The 24120-nt window shown below is 48.6% G+C and overlaps 1 protein-coding gene across 4 annotated transcripts in view; it reads left to right on the forward strand.

The window, feature by feature from the left end:
- The first annotated feature begins 1977 nt into the window (after positions 1–1977).
- BCL2L1 (BCL2 like 1) overlaps positions 1978–24120 on the forward strand; it is a 43942-nt gene continuing 21799 nt past the window's right edge. The window contains exons 1-2 of one of the 4 annotated variants that reach the window (XM_019748478.2): positions 1978–2096; positions 3608–4283. In XM_019748478.2, the coding sequence (XP_019604037.1) occupies positions 3720–4283 (564 nt within the window). In that variant the 5' untranslated portion in view covers positions 1978–2096; positions 3608–3719. Of the gene's footprint in view, positions 2210–2382; positions 3312–3607; positions 4284–24120 lie in introns of those variants that run through there. The other 3 variants (XM_019748477.2, XM_019748475.2, XM_019748476.2) reach the window with 3 other exon arrangements.

The following is a 24120-nucleotide window of genomic DNA, read 5'->3' on the forward strand; positions in this document are numbered from 1 at the left end:
ATTGGGATAACTGGGTAGTTATTCGGGGGGAAAAAAATTGAATTCCTGCCTCACACCTTACACCAAAGTGAATTTATGATGGAACAAGGATTGAAATCTAAAATATGAAACCATATAAAAACTCGAAGAAAACAGAATTATTTTTATAATATCAAACTGGAGAAGATCTTCCTAAAAATAACATAGAACCCGGAAGCCACAAAGGAAAAGACTGATAAAATACATGAAAGCAAAATAAACTTTCCATGGTAATAAATAATAAACTGGAAAAATATTTACAAGTTATATGTAAAAAAAAAAAGGATAAAAATTCCTATAAATCCATGAGAAAAAAAAGTTGAAAAGACCAACTGTAAAAAGGGCAAATGAAATGAACAGAGAATTCACCAGAACAAGACACCCCCCAGAAGACTCATAAATATGAAAAATTGCTCAACTTCACTCTTACTGAAAAGAAATGAAAAATAAAAGTGACTCTCAGTTTTTATTTCTGATTGGCAAGGATAAAAATATTTGATAACACATTGTGCAGTTCAGGATGTGAGGAAACAGACACTCTCATACTTTACTAATGGGAGGGCAAACTGGTACAACTGCTGTGGAGAGCACTTTGCCAATATCCATTCAAACAAATCAAAAACAAATCCATACTCTCATTTACTGATAATTCCACTTCCAGGAATTTACCTAGCAGATAAACTCCCACATATGTAAAATAACAAATGGCCAAGTTATAGTATTATTTGTAATAGGAGAGGATTGGAAACTACCTAAGAGTTCCAAAATAGGGGATTGGGCAAGTAAATTATGGCATGTCTTTATCAAGTTGTGTGTTAATTTTAAAAATTGAGGTAGATCCAAAATGTAGAAATCAGCAAAAAAGGAAGATGTAGAAGCTTTTATAGCAAGCTACTGTTTATGTGAAACATTTACACGTGTTTGTGAATATAGCGACCATCTCTGAAAGACCACAGAGGAGAGAAGTTAAGGGTGATGGTCTCTGTGAGGGGGACTGGGGGACTGGAAAGCAGTCTTTGGTATGTTTTTAACATTCAGTGTTCCTGTATCCCTATTTTTTTAATCAATCAAATTAACACAAAATGAAACACGTTTTAATGTTTAGAATCAAGTCCAGCTTACTTCCATGGTCAGCTTTCCAACCTCTTCTCACACCACATTTGCCCTTCCTCACACTACCTGGCAGTCATATTGCTTCTCCTTCAGCTTCTGGAACTTACCAAGATCTTCCTGCCTCAGGACATTTTACACAAGCTGTTCCCTCTACCTAGGTTGATATTCTCTAGGCTGTTCTGATGGGTGTGAATTTTCTTATACTTCAAGTCTTCGGTTCTATATCATCTCTTCAAAGAGGACATCCCTGGCCACCAAGTCTAAAGTAACACCTCTCCCTTCACCATCTTTATGATAATACCCTGATTTACTTTCTTGATAGCTCTAGTGGCTATTTGAAATTATCTTGTTTGTATATTTTCTTACTTATTTACTGTCTCTCTCCATCTCAAGGGTTTAACTCTCCATAGAAGCAGGGACTCTGTCTTGTCTTATTCCCAACTCTCTTCAGAAACCAAACAATAAGCATTTGATGAATGCATTTATGCAGCATATACTACAGACCACACACTGTTCTACGGACTTCACACATAACTCTTTTAATCTTTACAGTAACTCAATGAGGGAGATTGGTATTTACCCATTTTACAGTTAAGGAAAGTGAGGCACGGAGCAATTGAGTAACTTGACCAACTGGCTTCTTAGTCACAACACGATGCTTTTTCGATATCTAAGCGGACAGATGGCTGAAATTGACTAAATGAATGGAAATGTGAAATGTAAACGTTGATACAAATATATATACATATATATTTTTTGCGTCTCCGTATTCCCTAGCTCTACCGCAAGGAGGCGCTCTCTTCCAGGTCTTGACGCCAGTCCTCAAGGCGCGCACTCCTTTTGCGTCTCGGGCTCGCGCGCGCTGCCGCGGCACCGGAAGTGACTGAGCTTGCAAGTTCCCCCGGTGTCTTCAGGGGAAACTGAGGCCAGCTCGTTCGGAAGAGACAGCGCGAGCAGTCCGCCAGGTAGGCCGGCCCGGGTCCGCGGCACGGAACCCGGCCGCGAAGAGCCCTCGCGTCTGGAAGCGACCTGACCGACAAGGGGGGATGTGGCCCCCCACGGCTCGCGGGGCTTGCAGGTGAGGGTGCCGCCTCCTCTGAGCGTGGCAGGCGCTGCGCCCAATGGGAGCCCTCGCCGTCCCGCTGCTGCGCCGCCTGGGCTCTCTGATTGGCTATGCTGGGGCGGGCCGCCGGGGGCGAGACCCCTCCTCCCAGAAAGGTCTAGGGGGCGCCCCTGAGGGAGAGCGGTTGCCTAGCAACGGGGCGGTGGCCCGGCGGGTACCCGGCCCTGAGCGCGGGAGAAGCCGCGAGGCCGCAGCCCACCCACCCCGGGCTCCGGAGAGCGGCAGCCCCCGGCCCCCAAGTCCTCCCGGGGGCGCGAGGAAGCTGCCTCGGGCCTGGCCCCAGGAAAACGTGGTCTCGGCTGTGGGAGCTCTCGAGCAGGCCTCGACCCTTCTCCCTGACCGGAGGAGAGGCCCGGCGCCTCACCCTCACCCGGTCTTTGTGCAGGGCGCCGGCGGCCATTGTGTCCGTGTGGGGAATGGAGGACCCGGCAATCCCCCACCGCCACCGCCGCGTCCAGGGCCTTTGGGGAATTCAAAGAATACCAGCGGCGTTTCTGAGGGGTCCCCGGCCTTCAGCCTCCCGGAAAGACCCGGGGATGGCTTTTCCGAAGTCAGACCGCAGATCCGAAGCAGTTTCCCCCTCCCTGCGTCCCTCATCGAAACCTTGAGCCCCATTGAGAAGTCCCTTCAGGGTTTCGGAAGCCTGGGCCGGTACTTAAATAGAAAAAAAAAAACGAAAAAAAAAAACCTAAGCTCCCCACCAGCCACCTCTGGGAGAGTTCTCCTGGCTCCCAGTAGGAGGCGGAGGAAGAGCCAAGGAGCGTCTAGAGCGAGGGGGCTGGGCTCCCGGTGGCAGGAGGCCGCCCTCGTTCTGGGCGATGGAGGAAGAAGCCAGCGAGGCGGTGGGTTCGTGAGCTTCCTAATTCCTGTGTCGCCTTCTGGGCTCCCAGCCTGCCGGGTCGCATGATCCCTCCAGCCGGAGCTGTTTTTTTTGCCAGCCGCCGCGAGGCCGGCTGACTTACCGGCATCCCGGCTGCCACCTCCTCTTCCGACCTATATGATACAAAAGATATTCGGGGACTGCACCTGCCTGCCGTCGCCTGAGACGGATTTGAAAGTAGGTGGTGCGGGGGTGGGGGTGGGATGCAGACTGCCCATGGGGGTGACTTTCCGAGGAAGACATTTCGGAGAAAAGGGGGTGGCTGGGGTAAAAAAAGGCCGGTGTAATGATTCAGAGCCCACTGGTGCTTTTAATTCGACTTCATTGAACTCCGGGAAGCTAGACCCAGACCTTCCTAAGAGCCACAAAGAAACCAATTCTCCTACCTGGAGATGCATTGGGATGTTGTAGGTTAAATGGTATGCATGTTAATTTTCTTTTTCCCTGAAGCTCTTTTTTTTTTTTTCCTTTAGAACAGTATCTTGGTTTTGGATCTCAGAAGACAACCACTAAGCAGAGACCAGACTCAGTGAGTGAGCAGGTGTTTTGGACAATGGACTGGTGGAGCCCATCCCTATTATAAAAATGTCTCAGAGCAACCGGGAGCTGGTAGTTGACTTTCTCTCCTACAAGCTTTCCCAAAAAGGATACAGCTGGAGTCAGTTTAGTGATGTGGAAGAGAACAGAACTGAGGCCCCAGAAGGGACTGCATCAGAGATGGAGACCCCCAGTGCCATCAATGGCAACCCATCCTGGCACCTGGCGGACAGTCCTGCGGTGAATGGAGCCACTGGCCACAGCAGCAGCTTGGATGCCCGGGAGGTGATCCCCATGGCAGCGGTGAAGCAAGCACTGAGGGAGGCAGGCGATGAGTTTGAACTGAGGTACCGACGGGCATTCAGCGACCTGACATCCCAGCTCCACATCACCCCAGGGACAGCATATCAGAGCTTTGAGCAGGTAGTGAATGAACTCTTCCGGGATGGGGTGAACTGGGGTCGCATTGTGGCCTTTTTCTCCTTCGGTGGGGCACTGTGCGTGGAAAGCGTAGACAAGGAGATGCAGGTATTGGTGAGTCGGATTGCAACTTGGATGGCCACTTACCTGAACGACCACCTAGAGCCTTGGATCCAGGAGAACGGCGGCTGGGTAAGGACCATGCCCCTTGTGTGTCCCCTTTTCCTGGCCTCTCGTCAGAGAGATCCCCAACAGCCTTTCCTCCTATCTCTTTCTGTTGTGCTGGGTGATTATTGGACGTGTTATTTAAGAAGACATGATTGGCCTCATTACACCACAAGAGGTTGATTGTTCTGAAATAGATGATCTTGTTCTTGAAGGACCAGGCATCTTTCATTCTGCTCACCCTCATGACCCCACTCTTTCATACTTGTGTTCCAGTTTCTCAGCAGAGGAAAACATAACCTGTGTGTTCATTTGTCCCAGAACCTTTGAGAGTGGGAAGTTAGCCCAGTGCTCCCCTCTCCCTGACATAATGGCTCGCCACGCAAAGGGGTGATGAGTAGAATGCCTGAAGAAGATAGTGAGTGTCAGGGACCCACAGCCCCTCCATTCTTATTCCTCTAGGGGTGCCAATCCTGTCCTGGGCTTTCCTCCCTGACATCAAGTTCTCTTTATTTCAGAGTTTGCATATCTGATACTCTCAGCAAAGGGCATGGTCAGGCAGGAGTTCTCACTGGCTTGGATGGCTGAGGATTGTCTCATTTTAGGGCAGTGACCAGTTGTGTTTGTGCTTCATCTCTATGTTCATTGCTCTGAAGTGTGTAACGTTCTGCATGGTTGGCCTGTTTGCAGAGCTCTTGCTGTGTCACGCATTAAGCCCCGGACTTTGTACTTCACTGCCTGGGGTCCGTTGGTGAACTCCAGCTGTTCTGCCTGTTGCCTTCCGGCCATGGGCCATGGCTCAGGGGTTTCTTCATGGAGCACTGTTTGTTGGCCAAGTAAGAACCCAGTCTGCAGCACTCAATGGGCCATTGAGATGGAGTGACTCACTTTGGAATCAAACTGATATGGGGATGAGTCCTAGCACTGTCACTTAACTAGCTGTGTGACCCTGGACACACTGGTTTACCTTGAGCCTCAGTTTCTTCCACTAAAAAAATGAGGCAAGCCCTCTTTGTCCTGCAGGGTATTGGAGCTCAAGTGAGCACAGTGACTGCTACCAACAAGTTGGCTGTAGTAGTAGTTGTTATTAGTCCCAGACACACTTTCTGGAACCAGGAGTCATGCTTCATTGCTTCCCAGAGAGGGAGAATTCTCTTACCCATCATCAAGTCAGGATGAGATGGTGGTGAGAGATTCTGTACCAGTGGTCATTGTTGCTCTCCTACAGCACACTCAGTCCTATTTCCTCGTTATCGCCCTGCCTAAGGGAGGCACAGGGCTTATGAGAGACACTCTGTCCCCTCACAATACCCCCAAAATTGAGCAGGCTGTGGAAAATAAGTCATCTATTGAAGAAGCTGAAGTGGAAGGAGCCATGCACCATGGACTCAGGAATGTCAAGAATGCAATTATCCATAGGCTGGGCGGAGGGCGTGGCAGGCGCTTTAGTTACCACTGAACAGAGAACTCTGAGTTGGCCCTGGAACCCCACCCCCTGTTCTATTTCCCATTTTTTTGCAACTTCATCAACTCTTCCCACTGCCCGTTAGGGGTCACATCATTAGAGGTCAGTTGACTGGGAGGGGGTTGGGGAAGGGAAAGATAGAGGGCCCTCTTGCGCTTAGGCTGATCAGACTTAAAAGCCATTCTGTAAATGAACTCCCTTGGGGGATAAATGATTAAATAGTTCCTGTTGGTTTGTGAGATGACCTCTCATTCACTCCTGCTTTGATTCTCTTTGGGGGCAAATATTTGTTCAGCTGATTACAGGAGGGACAGGATTCCAGTGCTTCAGACACACCCACTGAGGCATCTCCAAGGAGAGACTTGGGCCATTTGCCCACTTTGCCTGACTATTGTCTTTGGCCAGTGGTCCTAATACCAGGTGGGTTGTTGCCAGCTATAAACAAAAGGCAATCTGGGCTGCCTGGCACCAGAGAATTGCCAGTCACCCAGTATTGCACGTGGAAAGAAGTTTTCGACACAGCAGCACTGGGCAAGTTCTTTATACAACCACTGGATTGAAATTCCAATTTCTCCTCTTTGCTCAAGAGTTACCAGAGCCTGTTGGACAACATACCATGTGTTACTTCCTCTTGGTGAATGGAGGGGATGTATGCTGAAGAGCTAGTTATGTCAACCATTTCTGGGCATACATTCTTCCTGAGGCCAGGAGGTAAAGAACATTTGACTCAGGATCCTTTGGGTAGAAAGAAGGTACCTGCCCACTTCTCTCTTAGGTACCATCCTGTTTGAGCTGACAGACTGGCTACTGCTGTGACATCTCATAACGTCCCTGCAGGCTGTGGCTGGGGGAATCCATGAATGTAGGAGTTACGGGTTGTTCCACCCTTGGATATACTCTAAATTTAGCATCCCTACAGGAAAGCAGAAGGAAATAAGCCTTTATGGACTGCATCTTACGTTTGAAGCATTGTGTTAAGTCTTTTACTTATGCAACCAAAATTTATTGAGCATCTACTATGAACCATACACTGTGTTAGGTGCTGGCCATAAGCCTGACATATGGTGCCTTCCCTCATGGATGTGGCGTACTATTTTATATATTCCGCACAATAGTAATCTTCCAAGGCAGGTAGCCTTATTGTCAGTTTACCTGTGAAGCTTCTGGTAGCTTAGTGACTGGCCCCAGGGGTCCTTCAGCCAGTTAAGTGACTGAATGAGAATTGACACGTAGGTCAGCCTGACTCCAAAGTCAAATTCTTTCCATCCATATCAGGTTGTCCTAGGAGTAATAAAGTGACCCCAGCATACTAGTATAGAAATGCTGTTGGGCCAAGCAAAACATGCCTGTGGAGGTGCTCAAACTGCTCTGTGCTCCTGGTATTTTTCAGGTAGCTGCAGGAAGAACCGTGCCTTTGTTGGCAGTAGCAGGTTCCCAAAGGCATGTGTGTAGTCTCAGACTCTGGCACTGGTAAAACTCAAGTGGGTATTGGGTTTGCCCAGTCAGAGTGGGCTGTTTGTTAATTTTTTCATTGTTCAAACCTCCTCAGACCTGACCAATAGCTAAGAATCACATGCGTGTAGGGGGAAGGTGGCCTGCTCCGGGTTTGTCTATACAGACTGGAATCCCAGACTTCCAGCTGCTCCGCCGCCTGCCTGCAGTCAGCTGGCAAGACGCTGAACCTGTGTGGCTCTTGTACATCCAGCTCTCCCACCTGTAAAATGGAATAATGATAGCCACCAGCCATAGCTTGACTCTAGTAAAGGATCTAGAACAAAGGCCCTTCCTGGGCCTTAATTGTAGGGTAGAAGCACCCCTTTTCATGAATAGACTACCTGCCTCAGAAGACTGAACTTTGCCCCCAGAGTTTCTGAAGAAACAAAGCCAGCCCCTGAGCTATGGGATATAGTGTGACCTCCCCTGAAGGGTCAGAGTGTTTCTGGGGCTTTCCAATGGCAATGTGGACAGTTACGGAGTGAGGACCCTGGTGGGCCACGCCATTTTGGGATCGCTGCCCCTGGGTAATCTGGTAGCTAAATGGAAACACCATTGTTAAGAGCAGTGAATAGAATGTGGGGGAGAAAACATAATTTGGCCTTTCCCAGGGTTCATGGCTCTGTGTTCTTCTAGTTTCTGTAGGTTTCTTCTTGTCTGTTCTGGACATACGTTTAGCTGAAACACCTCAACGACCTTTGCAGATCTCAGCAGCTGTTACCAATTCTGCGGTTTTCTTGGGGAAACCCCATTAGAAACCCCAAACGTGGAAATTTTTAGTAATCTCATTCAGGTCCCAAAGTGAGACAGAGGTGTATGAGGGGCTCCCCCTCAAAGCACCCAGTTCTTCTGGATGTAGATTTGAGGTTGCTCTTAAAACTCTATCACCATCACAGGGTTTTCCAGACTTCGTAGGACTAATTTCCCCAGTAGCCCCATGGAGCCCTTCAGCTTTTGGTAGAAAATTACCCAGGTATTTTTCAGGGGCCCTGACGGAACCCAGAGGGTTTTCTTGACTTTTGTGTGGGAAGTTACCAGATTTGTTTGGGCTGCAGGAAGCAGCAGTTGTTAGCTGTCTCTTCCCCAGCAGGTATCTGTCCAAAGACCAGTGGGCTTGAGTGTCTTCTTCTGTGCCCAGCCACCCTGGTTTTCCCAGCACCCTCAGCCTTTCATCATGGGGCTTTCTTTCAGCAGCCTGGTGTTGTCTGGGTTTAGCGTGGATAGATTTAGGGGTAATTCCCAGAGAGCTGCTCTTCTACAGAAACGTAATCTCCTACTACCTTAATTAGCAGGGCCCTGTTCCCACCCCAGCCTCCAGCCTAATTCCTCGGAGTCCTCTCTAAGGACTCCCTCTTTTCTTTGAAGGAGTCACTGCTCCTGGATCTACTTCTCTTCTGTTCCATCAGCCAGCAGTCATCTGCCCCATTCCCCGTGGGCAGGCCTGAGTCACCACAGTTCCACAGGGCCTTTTTTTTTTAGCTTGGGGAAGACCCGACCCAGGAGAATGTGATCACCGGTTTCAAATATGTGAAGAAGAGGGCTAAGCCTTTTTCTATCAGGATAATACCCAGCAGAACTTGGATAAATGAGAGGAAAATAACAGTGATAGAGTTTAAATCAGTGTCAAGAAGACATTTCTGAAACAACCGTATCTCTATCAGGTGTAGCAGCTTCCTGAGGCCCCATCCGTACTTGTGTGTCCATACTTATTTCCTCAGCACTGAGTAGAGGTCTTGGGCAGAGCAAGGCCCTCATGAAAGGATGCCCACTACATTTCTGAAGTGGACACTCATCAAACCAAAATAATATAATAGGAATTGCCCTTTACCTAATCATTTAGTCATTGGTTCAAACAGTATTTATTGAGCTCCTACTATGTGCCTAGGTACTAAGGGCACAGCATTAAGTAAAACTAATTTTCTGTTCTCATGGAGCTCACTTTCTAGTGGAGAGAGACAGACAATAAACATGTAATTACACATATACATGTGCATATATACACACATGCACTTTATACATATATGTGTATATATATAACATATTTTAGGTAATAGTAAGTGCTATGGAGAAAATAAAGCAGGTTGAGGCATAGGGCATGCCTAGCAAGGGAGATGGGGCTGCAATTTTGAAAGAGTGGTGAAGGCAGGCCTCACCAAAAAGGTAATATTTGAGCCAAGATGTGAAGAAGGTGAGGTGGTGGACGATGTGGGTACTTGTACAAAGAATGTTGTGAGCAGAGGAGATGGACTCAGCAGGGAGTATGCTTCGCATGGTCAAGGACAAGCAAGAAGGCCAGTGTATCTGGAGAAGACAGAGGGCACATGGTAGGAGGTGAAAGTGAAGAGCGGTTGGGATGGAGGGGGAGAGGTAGCCAGGGGCCAGATGACGTAGGGTGTTGCAGGCCTTGGTGAGTACTTAGCTTCGGTTGAATGAGAGGCCAGGAGGTTTGGAGCAGAGATGAAATGGTCTGAATTCTGTATGGGTAGCAGCTGGGAGCCCAGTGAAGACGTGAGAAAAATAGTGGTTGGATCAGGAGGTAGAGTGATGAAACGGCACTAGAAAATAAGACCAGGCTTGCTCATAGCCTATTGGATCAGGCATCTTGGAAGCCACATTTTCTTAACTACTTGGAGATCATAGAATGAGAACCAAATAAGCTAGATGTTCTTCAGGGATAGTTCTCTAAATGTGGTATCCTGAATGGTTGTCCTTCACTGTCTTAATAACTGCCACATGTCTGGGTTCAGGTCCCAGCTTACCCATGTCTAGCTGTGTGACCTTGGGCAAGCTCCTTAAACTCTCCAAACTTTGGGCAAATAATACCTGCCTCACAAGGTCATGGCAAAGGCCTAATGAGGTATGCCTGAGATGCATAGAGCCGGGCACATGTTAGTCTCGTTGTTACCATCTTTGCCACAGAACTCATGTCGGAGACCCATTTGCAGAATCTTCAGCACCCATTCTCCTTTCTGTGGACTCGACAGTGACCCTCCGGCACACTCTCAGCAGGCCGGCCCTGCCGTGTTCCTGTGCCATGTTGGTACAAGCACTGGTCTCCGAGTCAGGATCCCAGCGCTGCTCTCATCTGCTCCAACTCGCTCCCACCTTGGCCAGGTCGCTTCAGGCCCAGCCGCAGGCCCCCGTCTGTAAGATGGAGGGTTGAGGTAGACAGTCTAGGACTCTTGGTTCTCACTGGCCTTAGGCCTGTGGCAGATTCCACTGTTAGGGCATCTGTCACATTAGTTATGTTGTAGGGTGGCTCTTTCCTATCAGCAGCTGCAGCACTTTAACTGCAAAAATTAACGAATCCCAGTATCAGTTTAGGATAGTTTATCATTGGCCCCTCAATAATAACGCTCCACCTTTATGAAGCACTTTATAGCTTAGAAAGCGCTTTCTTTCCACTTTGCCTTTTTTGATGCTCAGAGCCACCCAGGGAGGTGCGGGGGGAAATCAGGCTGAGAAAGATGAAGTGACTTGGCCAAAGGAGCGTCAGGAGGTCTAAGAGGCAGGGTTTGGACTTGTGAATCTGGACTTGACCACTTGTTTGCTGTGTGACCTTGGGCAAGTCCTTTAACTTGTAAATGGCTCTAATGATAGTGCCTTGTTCAAAAGATTCAGTGAGTTCATGTCTTGAGGCTCTCAGAATAGTGACTATTAGGATCAGCGACAAACAGCAGCCGCATCCTAGGGCTCCTTCAGGTCACGTCATCTGACTTCCCATTTATTACGTATTGATTTTTTTGCAAATAGTGTTTTTGCAGAAAGAAACTGCCTTTGGAACCTTCCGCTACTTGGTTTCATCCTTGAGACTCTCAGGCCAAGCTGGAGCCTTACCGCTCGCTCCAAGCTACAGAGCTTCTTGGGCAGACTCCAGAGCTCCCCTCGGAACTAGAGGTTTTTCTCTCATTCAGGAAATGCCATTGCCATGACTTCCATGGACTGCTTCCTGTCCCAGCCCAGCAGCCTGATTCCTGCTGGCGAGATTATGGAAACTGGAAAGTAATGTTCCTACAGGCTTGCCACTCCACAGGCTGCTTTTTTTGAATGTGTCCCTCCCTTTCCTCTTGTCAGTTACTTTCTTTACTCCCTCCCCTTTCACCCTTCACCCAGCTTCTCTCTCCTGCCCCTGATCCTCCCCTTAAGAGTTAGAAAGTACATTTCTACCTAGTTCTGTCCCCCTACTCCATGCTAGGGTTTGGTCAGAACTCTTGGGTTTTCTCTATGGCTCCATCACTCAGTAGCAGTTTCAGTCTTGGACTCCCCCTAGAGGAACATTAAGGCTGTCACTTGCAGTGCTTTGTGTCATCCATTAACCCTCGGTTCCCCAGGGGTCCCCACCCCACCCCTGTACTGGATGGAGACTCCTAAGAGACATCGTGGAGGTTTGGCACCTATAAATCTTGCCTCTTGGAGATTGACAGAGGGTAGAGTGAAGCGGAGCCTGTTGCTCCCTCCCCCCAGTCACCTTTCAGGAGGAAGCTAGAAGGTTGGAAATGTTGGACAATCATCTGAGGAATGGGAGCTAGCTTGGGAGGGGATTGGAACGCACTCAACTATGCCTCAGATCCTTTGTTCCGCTCTTGAAAGAGAAACATTCCCCTCCCTCCTCCCTGCCCCCCCCACACACACGTGCCTTTGTTCCCCTGAGTCAGGCGGCTGGGAACACAGTGTCCCTTCCAAGGAGCCTGACTTGCCTCCGCAGAGGCTGGCGTCCTCATCAACTGGACTGGGGTTTGTGCTCAGGAGCCCCCAGCCTCTTGTCCTTCCTGTAGCAGAGTTTTCCTCTCAGAGGCTGGGCACTTGCCTCCACACAGCTGCCCAGGCACTTCCCGGGAATTATTCCATGGGATGCCCATGTCCCAGGATTAAACAGTCCCTCTTATTCCACATGGTGATTAATATTATTGTTAACATTACTATTAATAGACCTAACATTTATCAAGTGCTTACTCTATGCCAAGCATTGTTCAAAGTGCTTTATGTGTATTTATTCCATTCGCATAGCAACACCCTGAAGTTGGTACTATTATTATCCCCATTTACAAATCAGGAAACTGAGGTACAGGATGGTTAAGCAGCTTTTGCAAGGTAGTAGGTGGCAAAGCCTGGGAGGGTAGCTTCCAGCCTCCCACTTTAAACACTACACTGTGTCCTCTTCCCCCACTGTACCAGTGTCTAGATGATCCCTGACATTTGTCTCGTGCTCACTGGGACAGGCCTTTTACCAACATCAGGTGTGTGTCACTATCGCAACAACCTCATCGTTCATTAGAGCACAGATTTGGGAGGACTCATTTAATAGGAGGCAGAGTTAGGATTCGAAACCAAGTCTGCCTTACTCCAAAGCTTATGTTGTCTCTAATCCTTCTTTAAAACCCTACAAGGTAGGTGTTGTCTTCATTTTATGGTTGAGGAAACTGAGGCTCAGAGAACAGCGACATGCTCTGGGCCTCACAGGCTAGTACCGGGAGGACTGGGATTCACACTCGAGGTGTGTGACGTCACACTTCACCACCTTCGTAGTCTGTAGCGTGATGATAATTGCTGTTATGTGCGTGGTAACACTTGATAATTTACCAGACTCCTTTGTACACATCATTTCACAGTGACGTGGGTATGTTCAGCCCCATTTCAGGGAGGAAACTAAGGCCCGAGGCTTGTCCCACAGTATAGTGACAGTCAGACTTGGAAGAATCCATGTTCTGGCTTGTCAGTGTCATCGATGGATTGCTCAGAGCTGTCATCAGAGTTTTGTTTCATTTGTTAAATCAGCCGGTACTGATGAATGCTCTGTATGTGCTAAATACCGTTTCCCCAAAAATAAGACCTAGCTGGACAGTCAGCTCTAATCGTCCTTTGGTGCAAAAATTAATATAAGACCCGGTCTTATTTTGCTACAATATAATTTTTCCTCCAAAAGACGCATTAGAGCTGATTGTCCGGCGAGGTCTTATTTTCGGGGAAACACGGTACTGGGGAAACAATACTGCAGTGACCTCATGGTCTGTTTCTATGCACCACACCTTGGGCCTGGCTAGTGTCCTCTGCCATCTGAACAGGCTGTGTGTGTATCATCCATCCGTTTCCTTAGCTCCCAGACACGCCAGGCAAGGTTCATTCTAGTTAGTATGTATTGATCACCTTCAACACACCCATAGATAAAACTCTGGGCTCCGATTTGAAACTTAGCTTGATTTTTTTACTGGTGGTGTAACACTAGGCAAATCAGCTTCAAATTTTCATTCATAAATTGGAGAGAATAATACTAACCTACCAGAGTAAGCAAGGCTTAAATGAGAAAGTGAAACACAAAAGTGTTTTTTAGTAATAATAATAACAGATAGTCTGTGTTGAGTGCTGGCTCTGGGCCAGGTGTTGTGTTTGTGCCCTTGACATAATCATCTTGTTTGGTCCTCAAAACTGCTCTGGTGTGAAAATGGAGAAAGCAGAGCTTCAGGAGGCTCTATCACATGTCCACAGGAACACACCTCGTACATCTTGCCCTCAGGTATGTCTGGTGCCAAAGCCCATCCTCAAGCTGCTGCGTCATAGCTTCTTTGCAGGCCTGGACTGGCTTATTTCATCTTGAGTACCTGGCACAGGGCCTGGAGTTGGGCAGGGGCTCAGCCAGGGTCTCCTCAATGAACATGAAAGGGTTGTTATTATTAGATGCAGTTTAAGCTCAAAACGTCTCTATCTGTAAGGAAGTAAACTCATTTGAAGCAGTAGGAACAGACCGAAAACACTTGGTGAATGGCTTCAGGCAAACTATGCCAAATCTGTGGTGTAGACTCCAGAAGTGGAAGAGGACTGAACCACTGGCTGCGTCCCACAGGTGCCCTGGACCTCGGCCAAGCGGCCCACTTCCACCGTCGGCTCCTCAGTGAGGACTCGGCCCAGAGGCCTCCACCCTTGGCCGGTATCAGTGCACACCCTCTGCCTCGCCAGCTGCAGCACAGCCCAGACCCTCTTCTGTGCCAAGGAGAAGGTGTCGGGAAGGAGAAAGGCCACTAGAAGCTTGAATAATAGTTTTCTCAACAGCACGGTTTTGTGTCAGTCACACCGAGTCCTCAGTTTCCTCATCTGTAAAATGAGATAATAGTCATCCCTCAGTGAAGCTAAGAGCAGTAGTTTCTTTCCCATTGGCTTGCTCTGTTTCTTCTGCCTGGATCACTCTTCCCCTAGGTCAGCAGGGCTGTCCTCTTATCATTCAGGTCTCAACTCAAATGTCACTGCACCAGACACCACTCATGTTTGCGTGTTTACTGTCCATCTCCTCCAGGAAAACCTCCACACCAGAGTAGGGGCTTTGTCTTGTTTCTTCCTTCGTCCCCAGCATCTAGCAGAGTGTCTGACCCATAGGAGACACTCAGCAAACATTTGTTGAGTGAGGAGGAAGGAGTGTAGCCCACCTCGCACAGTTCCTGACACAGTCTGCTCGGTCAATGCTGGCGTCATTATTACCTCGTAGGGAGATGTGGGCCATAGGCTTTCCAGTAGGTGAAGAGAATGTGGCAGGGCCGGGCTCGGGAGGTAAGAACCACCCAGGCAGATGTGGAGGATGGAATGTATGTGAAACATTTGGGAGACAGTGAGGGGTGGTCTGGCTGAAGAGGGTCTGGGTTGTCAGTAAAGCTGGTTATGGAGAAGGGAGCGTGACTGATGGTGGAGGCCTCTGGGCAGCTGGATGGGGATGGTTGACAGTAGAGGTGGGCCCCGTAGGGAGAGGCCCCAAACCAGAGGGATGCAGCTAGGACTCAGTAACCCCTGGGAAAGAGAGTCTCTTGCCAGCTGGGGCTCAGCAGACAGAGCAGCAGGGAGATAAAAGCCAGAGGCACCTGTGACCTGCAGATCAGGTAGGCTGCCCTGGTTGTTATTTTGGGGCTCTGGGCCAGGTGCAGATTCAAAGGCTTGATTGAAGCTTTTTGGCAACTCTGGTCTCTGCTGGGTAAACATCACCTGTCTCCTGCCACCTGTGGCAACAATGCCAGGAAGGTACCCTGGGCAGGCCCAAAGGGGCCCAGCGTTCTTGCTGCCCTCCTGGAGCAAGAAATCCCCCCCAGGAGAGGCCACTGCTTCCCTGCCCCACAGCTCTCTTCTGAAGGGTTCAGGTGGCACGAAGGGGCCTCTTGCCCAAGAGGCCCCCATGGTTCCGGCCCATGGATGTCAGGGGCGGGGCATTGGGAGCCGTTGACAGCTGGGCCCAGCTGGGGGGAGGGGTCACTTTGGGAGCAGGTGCAGATTTCGGGGAGGGTGGGGCCTGAAGGGAAGTAGGGATCTTGGTAGGCTGTAAAATTTCCCTCCCGTCCCCCCATCCCCCAGCCACAGCTGGTTTCTCCAGGAACCTGATGACCTAGTTACAATGCTTAGAAATTGTTAGCTTAGTTTGCAATTCAGGGCTGTGCCACTCTTTCCTCTCTGGGGCTTCTTGGGTCCAAAAGGTGCCCTGACATTCCCCCAAGGGGGTTCCATGTGAAAGACACACATCATATCACGTGTCCAGGCTTCTTGCCCAAGAGAGTGAAGAACCAATGAGGCTCTTCCCTGTTATGTCCCTCCGTCCCAGGGAGGAAAGACTCTCCTGTCCCCGCCCTCTTCTGTCTCTCTCTGGGGGGTTAGTAGGTGGCAAATGGAGGTCACAGACTTCTTCCTTGGAGGTTCAGAGAGGGAGCAACGCCTATTGCCCAGAGAATAGCTTGAGCATACACGTAACTATTCCCACCTCACCTTCCCATCTCAGTGTGGTGTTCAGACTTGTTGGAAAGGAGTGAGGAAGAATCTGTTGGGGGCTCTGGAGGCTCCCGTCCTCCCGGCAGCAGCGGTTCCTGTTATTCCTGATGTCTGCCTCCAGTGCCTCCCTGGGAGACATTCCATCCCTGTTAAGCGTCAGGTACAAAATTTGACAAACCAGTGCTGAATCCTACTTGCTCTCTAGTTATCCTTGGGCAAATTACTTAATCTCCCCCAGCCTTAGTTTCCTCATCTATAAAAAAGGGATAATAATATATAAGCTTTTCTTCAAAGACCCTTGTAAGCATGAAAACAAGTGGTGAGATCTATGAAGCATTTAGCATGGAGTCCGGCATATGGTAATTACTACCCGGTCTGACAGCTACTGTTGCTGCTGTTGGCCGATTGCCCTCACAGGTGACCACGGTGCTATGATCACTAGGGAGCTCCTCTTCAAGAGCAAACTTTTAGGCTGACAGGGTATGTGGATATCTTCTCAACCAAGAGCTTGGAGATTTTAAGATTCCTGAAGCTGGGGACTGTGGCTTATCACCTTGTCTCCCACCTCCTCTATGAGGGTCCCAAGTCGTGCTTTGTACACAGTGGTGGTTGACCAATGTTGCAGACTAGGCGTTTGGCAATGGGGCATATTTTCTTCAATTTTTGCAAGTGCCTCCAAGAAACGGGAAACGGGGACCTCCTCTGCTTTGTTCACTGCTGTACCCCTCCCACAGAACCTGGAGCATAGAAGGCCCTTAACCATTATTTGTTGACTGAGTGGAAGACTTAATGAGTTGAATATTTGAAGTGTGTAGGAGCATGTCTAGCACATAATAGGTGCCTGGCATATCTTTTTTTTTTTTCTTTAAATTTTTATTGGGGAATATTGGGGAACAGTGTGTTTCTCCAGGGCCCATCAGCTCCAAGTCGTTGTCCCTCAGTCTGATCATGGAGGGTGCAGCTCAGCTCCAAGTCCAGTCGCTATTTTCAATCTTTAGTTGCAGGGGGTGCAGCCCACCATCCCACTCGGGAATTGAACCGGCAACCTTGTTGTTGAGAGCTCGGGCTCTAACAATCCGGCCGCCCCTCCAGCAGCTCAGCGGCAGCTCGTTGTCTTCGATCTAGTTGTGGAGGGCGCAGCTCACTGGCCCATGTGGGAATCGAACCTGCAACCCTGTTGTTCAGAGCTCACACTCCAACCAACTGAGCCATCCGGCTGCCCCGGCACGTCTTTGAATGATTAAACAAAGTGCTGTGGGGACTCGAGTTTTTCCAGGATGTCCCCACTCCTTGTTTACTGCGTGGCCATAAGCCTCTTGCCCAAGCTCTGCCTGTTGCCTCATCTGTTGAAGAAAGATAACACCCGCTTTGCCTCCCTTGTGGGCTAGCTGCGAGGCCCAAGGAGATGATAGATGAAAAAGCACTTTAAGAACTATAAGTGTTTGATCTTGTTGCTGCTCCTTGACTGAGGTCACAGCCATAGCTGTGTCATTCATTCATTCATTCATTCATTCAACCAACAAGCAGTATCCTAGCTCTCTCACTTATCTGACTTCATGAATTTGGATGTTACTTCACTTCTCTAAGCTTGGGCATCTATAAAGTGTAAATGATACTCATTTCACAGGATTGTTAGAAGAAAGACTAAGCAAGGTGCTCTGAGCTTATTGAGGGTGGAAACTGTCTCACTCACTATTATCAGCTACTGTTAGGCTGTTCGTAACAAACATTAATAGTGATGAATGGTGGGTGTAAAATGTCCTGCACAGGCCTGCGGTAGATAAGGTAGATAGCGTGATCGCTCACCAAATGCTGCGTCTTTCCTTTTCCTCTAACTGAAGTTTGGTCCTTCATTAATTCAGCCATCGGTTGTCTTCTGCAGTCAAATTACCAGGCAAGGCTAAGGCTAGGCTTCTGAGTGTGACTCAGATTTGAAGGAGAAATGAGTATTAACTCCTAACCGCGGGATGTCCTCGCCCGCCCACGCTGGACTTCCGAGTGGGAGCTCTGACCCAGCTGGGATCAGTGCTGCTTTAACATAAGACAGGCACTGTGGGCCTCACCCCATGCTTACCGCTGATTCAGAACAAGAACACCCACCCCTTGTTCTGCCCGCTCCCTGTCTACTACTCAGCGAGAAAAGTTTTCCTTTGCGCGCAGCACCTACATTCATGTGGAACCCTAGGGGTTACCGTATCAAGGAAGTCCCAAGGGAGTCACTCAGGAATGGCCCTTAGGGGCAGGGTCCTGGGAGGGGTCTCCTGGGACCGGGTCTAGCAGCAGGTGCAGGCCTGCGGCCCCCGGCTGGTGGCTGAGTGTTGAAACTGAGAGGTGAAGAGGGCCAGACAAGAAGTCAACCCCGAGGAAACGGCCTGCCTGTCCATGCAGGTGTCTGGGCACCTGGGGGCAGTTTCTGGGTCTGATTTACTTGGTTGTGGTTACAAATGAGTACCCCAAGCCTCAGAGGGGAACCCCTGCACCTCCAGAGCAAAGCCTGCAGTGGGCACCCAGGTCAGTACCTTTGAACCTTCTCAGACTCCAGCAGGGTGACAGAGGCCTTTCCTTTGGGCCCCACAGCACCTGCTGCTGGAAGGTCTCCGCGAACAATGGAATAACAGCCACAGCTCCCTTTATGGGGACCCCGCTGGGCACCATGCTGCACATTTTTAAAAAGAATGGGATCATTTCATTATTGGAAGTCTGGGCTCCAGAGTCAGACAGCTGGGTTTGAATCTGAGCTCCGTCATGTACTAGTTGTTTGATTTTGGCGCGTTCTTCTCCCTTTCTCAGCCTCAGTTCCCCTGTCTGAAAAATGGAGAAAATAATACCTGCCCATAGGGTTTTTGTAAGGATGAAATGAAATCATATATGTCAAGCTTAGCACAGATGTTACAGTAACTTTAATACTAGCTAACGTTTATTGAACACTTACACTTAAGTGTTTCCTATGTGTTAATTCAGTGGATTCTAAAAACAATACCACTGAGCTAGGTACTCGTATTCTTCTCATTTTACAGGGAGAAAAGTGAGGCATTAGGAAGTTAAGGAATTTGCCCAGAGATGCACAGGTAGTAAGTGGTGAAGTCAGGAATTGCACCTGGGCAGGTTCCACAGGCTGCGTGTCCTACCTCCAGATGAAAGGGCCTTATAAATGCTGCTGCTGTTACTCTTGTATCCAGCATTGTACTTGTCTGTGGTGTTTGGTCTGTGCCGAATTCTGAGCTCAGCGAAGGCAAGAAACCCATCTTAGTCACCTTGCACCCCCAGAGACCAACATAGTACTCATAGTACTCATTAATATTTGCTTAATGGCAGAGAATAGTCCCTCTCTTCATTAATCAATCAGTAGCTCTTTATCGACCATTTCCTGTAGACTAGATTTGAGCTAAATCCTGGGAGGAATGCAAAGTACAACTATGCCTCTGTAAACGGAAGATTGGGTGTGTGTGGTGGTAGGGGGGAGCATTCCAGAGCGCTGTGTCATGGGCAGAAACTTCCACATTGGAGGCAGAGACAATACAGGTGGCTGAGGAATGTTTTCCAAGCTGGGATTCCCACCCCTCCCTGATTGGGCCACTCCCTCCATCTCCTGCAGAACAAAGTGACATAGATTCCCTAATCCTGTCCAGGGCAGAAACCAAGCCTTCTCTTTGCTCCCTCTCTAGTGAGGAGGATGCGTCATCTTTCTTGCTCAGGCATCCAGTTCATGGGAGTCTAGAATGATGGAAAAAGTCAGAAGTTTGGAGCTGGGAAAGGACCCTTAAAAATCACGTCTGCCCCAACACTGCAGCCAGAGTAATCTTTTAAAAACCGAACTCAGAACTTATAACATTCTTGCTTGTAACCCTCCACCCACTTTGAAGAAAACCCAGAGTCCTTACCAAGGCCTCTCAGGCTTACATGATCTGGTACTGGCAGCCTCTGCATCCTCTTCCCCTCCATCCCTCCCTCTCTGCACTCAAGCCACAGGGGCTCCTGCTATTCTGTTCCAGGTCCCTGGCACACTTGTCCCTGCCTGAGGGCCTTTGTAGTTGCTCTTCCCTCTGCCTGGAATGCTCTGCCCCTGCTGTTTGCCTTGCTGATTCTTTCAGTTGACTCAGCTCACAGGTCACCTGTTCTGAAAGGTTCTTTTTGACCTTTGGTCTAAAGTAGCTGAGCTACTTGTATACATCACTCTCTAGTCTTTTACCTTCTTGTATTTTTGTCATAGCACTGACCTCTATTTGAAAGTTTCTTTTTGTTTGTGTACTTGGTGGTTTTTTTTTGGTGTGTTTTTTTGGCTGTCTCTTCCACTAGAATATATGCCCCATGATTATAAGGTCTTTGGTTTGTTCATCATTTTATCTCTAGTGCCTAAAACTGTGCCTTACAGGTAGTAAACATTCAGTGAATGATTTCAGAATGAATGATTGACCAAATGAACAAACCTAAGGCATTGTTTTTAGTTTTTATTGTATACATGAAAAAGCTGAGGCCCAGAGAAGAGAAGCTAGTAAGAATTGGGAGTGTTCTTTCACCTGACCTTTTGCATGCTCACTAAGTGCCCCACACTGTACTCAATGATTTACATGCATTATTTTTGTCACTTATCTTTAGTTGTTATTTGGTAAATCATTTTTTGTGCACCATTGTAGCATTTTAAAGAAAACTGGACCAGCTGTTATCTTCATTGGAACCTCACTCTGTTTTACAAAGAGTTGGAGGCAATTTAGGAAAATTCATAGAACCGAAAGGATTAAAATACCGAGGGGAGTCAGGTGAAAGGAGAGTATAGGCAAGAAGATAAGAACCAGAGCTAAGATTAGTTCACAGAAATGGACACCATGCAATTGCCTTTGAACTGAGCAGTTGTTGTATCATTCTTTATGATTGACAAGTAAATTATGCCCAGATTCTTGAAAGTGATGTTTTTTCAAAAATCCAGTGACACACGTGACCTTGGGATTGTCCTAGACTGCACGTCATGGTGCGGGGTTTGTTGGTTCCCTCACTGCCTCATCAGCGGGGCTCCTGGAGCATGGTCTCCTCTTCCTCCTCGTTGGCCATAGGGGCCAGTCTAGCAGGGAGGAGCTGGACCCACTCCCCGACCCTCTGTGGACCCAGCCAACTTCGTTTCAAGGAGAACCTTTTTCCCAGAAGATTTGTTAACTGAGTATCACCATTGAAGACCCAGTTCTGCTCTCAAGATACTTCCAATTGAATTAGAAAAAAAAGACATAATGCACATAAAAAGATTTTGTGAAAGGCAACGCTCAATGCCAAATAAGAGAAGCACTTCACAGAAGAAGTGAGATTTTGTGCTGGGACTTACCACAGAGACAGGGAAACTGTCTGGTGCTCCTAGCAGGGAGTCCATGTGAGCTGAGATATGCAGGCTGGGAGGGCCTCACGAGCCCCATAAGCAGTGGCAGGCCAGTGTGGACTATTTGTGGCAGGGTCTCTCTTACTAGATTATAAAGCCAGAAAGGTCAGCTGGAGCCAGATATGTGGGAGCCTCGAGTGCCAGGGAAGGGTTCCAAGGCTGTGCTCAGCAGCCCTGGTAGCCCAGTAGATGAGTCATTGCGAGGCACGGATGCCCATCCTGGCTGCCTGTCAGCCCAATGATTCCCAGGTCGCAGTGACAGCACCTGAAATGGGAGCCAGGACCTTGAACTGCTAGTAAGCAGAGCAGTAAGTGTGGGGCCATTGTCGGTTTAGCCTTTGGTCATCCCAGGTGCATTCATTCATTTGGTGATTCCACAGATGTTTATTGAGCACCAACTACAGTTGATCCTTGAACAGCTTGGGGGTGGGGAGGCAGTTCGGGGCGCCAAACCCTCCCCATTACCCCCAAACAGTCGAAAATCTGCATAACTTAAGTCAGCCCTCCGCATACATGGATTCCCTGCTGGTTGAAAATACTACCTGCCAGGTCCTGTGCTACGTGCCTGGGGGCTGTGATGAACAAGACAGTCAAGGATGCTGCTTTCCTAGAACTCTTATGTTACTGGGGGAGAAAGGTAGCCTGGGAAACAAACAAATAAGATGATTTCAGATCGAGGGTTAAATGATGTAAAGAAAATGCAACTGAGTGATGAAATGTCTAAGGAAGCAACTTTATACAGGGAGGTCAAGGAAAGCCTCTCTGGGGAGGTGACATTTGACCTGAAAGTAGATTAAGGAGAAAGCCAGCCTGGGAAGATTTGAAGCAAAGATTTTACAAACAGATAATGAGGCGGGATTGAACTTGGTTGTTCTGAGCTTTGGGCCCACACAGATAACTCAGCTGTGACACTGGTGGGCCCAGTCTGGGCCTTTGTTTCCCTTTGTGTTATAGATGAGGAGGATCGTTCATACCCCCCTCAGAGATCCGAAGGGAGTAGAATGGTAACTACCGTCTATTGAACCCCTACCCCATGCCAGGCACTCACCACGCATTTTCTCATTTAATTCTCACTCCTGGCCTATGTGGTAAATGGTCTGTTAACCCCAGTTTCTTTCCCATTGAGGAAACTGAGGTTCGGACAGATGAAGTTCCATGCCCAGGGTCCTGCAGCTTGTACATGGTGGAACCTGGATTCAGACCCAGACTGGTCTGGCTCCAAAGCCAGGTTTCTTTCCACAGCTCCACCCTTGGAATAAATGAAGCATTGTTAGTTCAGGACATGCAGGAAGCTGCTGAGCCAAAGGAGAGTTGGGGAAGCATCTTGGAATGAGTCTTGAAGGTCATCTCCTGGCCTCCCTACCGAGAGGACTCTTTGCTCATCTGAAGGACGAAGACTGGGGTTACTGTTGGCCTTTGCCAAAGGCATGTTCGGACTTAGCCAGCTGAGTATCCTCCAGTTTCCTGCTTTTACCATCTCAGCTGCTGGTCAGGAGGTTTGGGAAGGTGACATCATCCAGCTGAATCAGCTGCTGCTTCTAGACACACTAACGGGAACTGAAAGTCATTGCCTTTTCCTTCCCACTCCGCGCCATCCCGTCAGAAGAAGGCTGGGGTGCGGGTGTCCCACCTGTCCACAGGGTCTTGGCTGGAACTGTTCTCCCACTTTTCAAGAGCTAGAAGGTGCATTTTCTTGGAGAAACCTGTCCTCCAGGCTTCTCAAGCTAAGGGAACAGAGTGCCCTTGAGGGAAAGGAGGATTCACAGGAGGGCCACCCCATCCCTCTCTTCCACCTTCCTTTAGCCCTGTGACTCTGACGAGAACTCCTGACCTTCTGATCTCATTTGCCTAAGTTCAAAGCTCAGGCCCAGCAAACAAAATGCTATTTGTGGACATAGACAGTAAGGCATTTAGAGTCTGGTCAAGAGGACAAAAAGACAGCTTAGATTTCAGAGCAGAGCTGCCACCACACTATGATCTATTGGATATCCCCCTTGATCCAGTGACCAAAAAGGAAAAAAATAAATAAAATACATTGAAAGAAAAAATCAAAAGAAAAAGAGTAATAAAAAGATGGCTCCGTGAGATGAGTAGGACAAGCTTTTTCAGCGTCACTGTTTTCACGTGTAAAATGGATGTCACCGGGGTATGCGGCTCCTTGGGCCATTGGAGTATCACACAGCATAGAAAGCATTCAGCAGTGTACCCGGCCCCCAGGGAGTGCTCAATGAATGGTAGCCCTGTAGGTAGGTTCTCAAAAGAGAGACAGGCCATTGGCAAGGGTCTGGGAAAGCTTCTGGAAAAGATGGACTCAGAACTGGACTTCGGAGCCTGGTAGGCTGCGGATGGAGGCTGGCTGGAAGCAGCCTATTCAAGTGGGAAGAGGACGGGCTTTGGATGCTGACAGTCTGCTGTGTAAGACTCGACAGGTGACTTGACTTCTCAGAGCCTCAGTTTTCTTCTCTGTAAAATGTGGATACTGTTGAACCCTCGCTGAACGGTTGAGGAGATTAACAAGGTGCTATATTTATAATGGAAACCGCTGTGTAGAGGCCCCAGTATGTGCTGTTGATGTTTCTCATTTGGCAGGGGGACTAGCCTGGTAAAAAGGCTGGAAGTGGGACGTGAGAGGGCACAGCTATCGCTCATTCCCTGACTCGCCTGGACAGCTCTACCAGCCGTCTTCCTGCTTCTGCCCTGGCCCACAGAGCAACCACTGAGCCTTCTAAGCTAGAAGTCAGAGCTGCCATTCTGCAGTTCAAAACTCTCCAGTGACTCTTTATTCATGAGAATAAAAGCCAAAGTGTATA

Source organism: Rhinolophus sinicus, linkage group LG13 (assembly GCF_036562045.2).
Source record: "Rhinolophus sinicus isolate RSC01 linkage group LG13, ASM3656204v1, whole genome shotgun sequence".
NCBI lineage: Eukaryota > Metazoa > Chordata > Mammalia > Chiroptera > Rhinolophidae > Rhinolophus > Rhinolophus sinicus.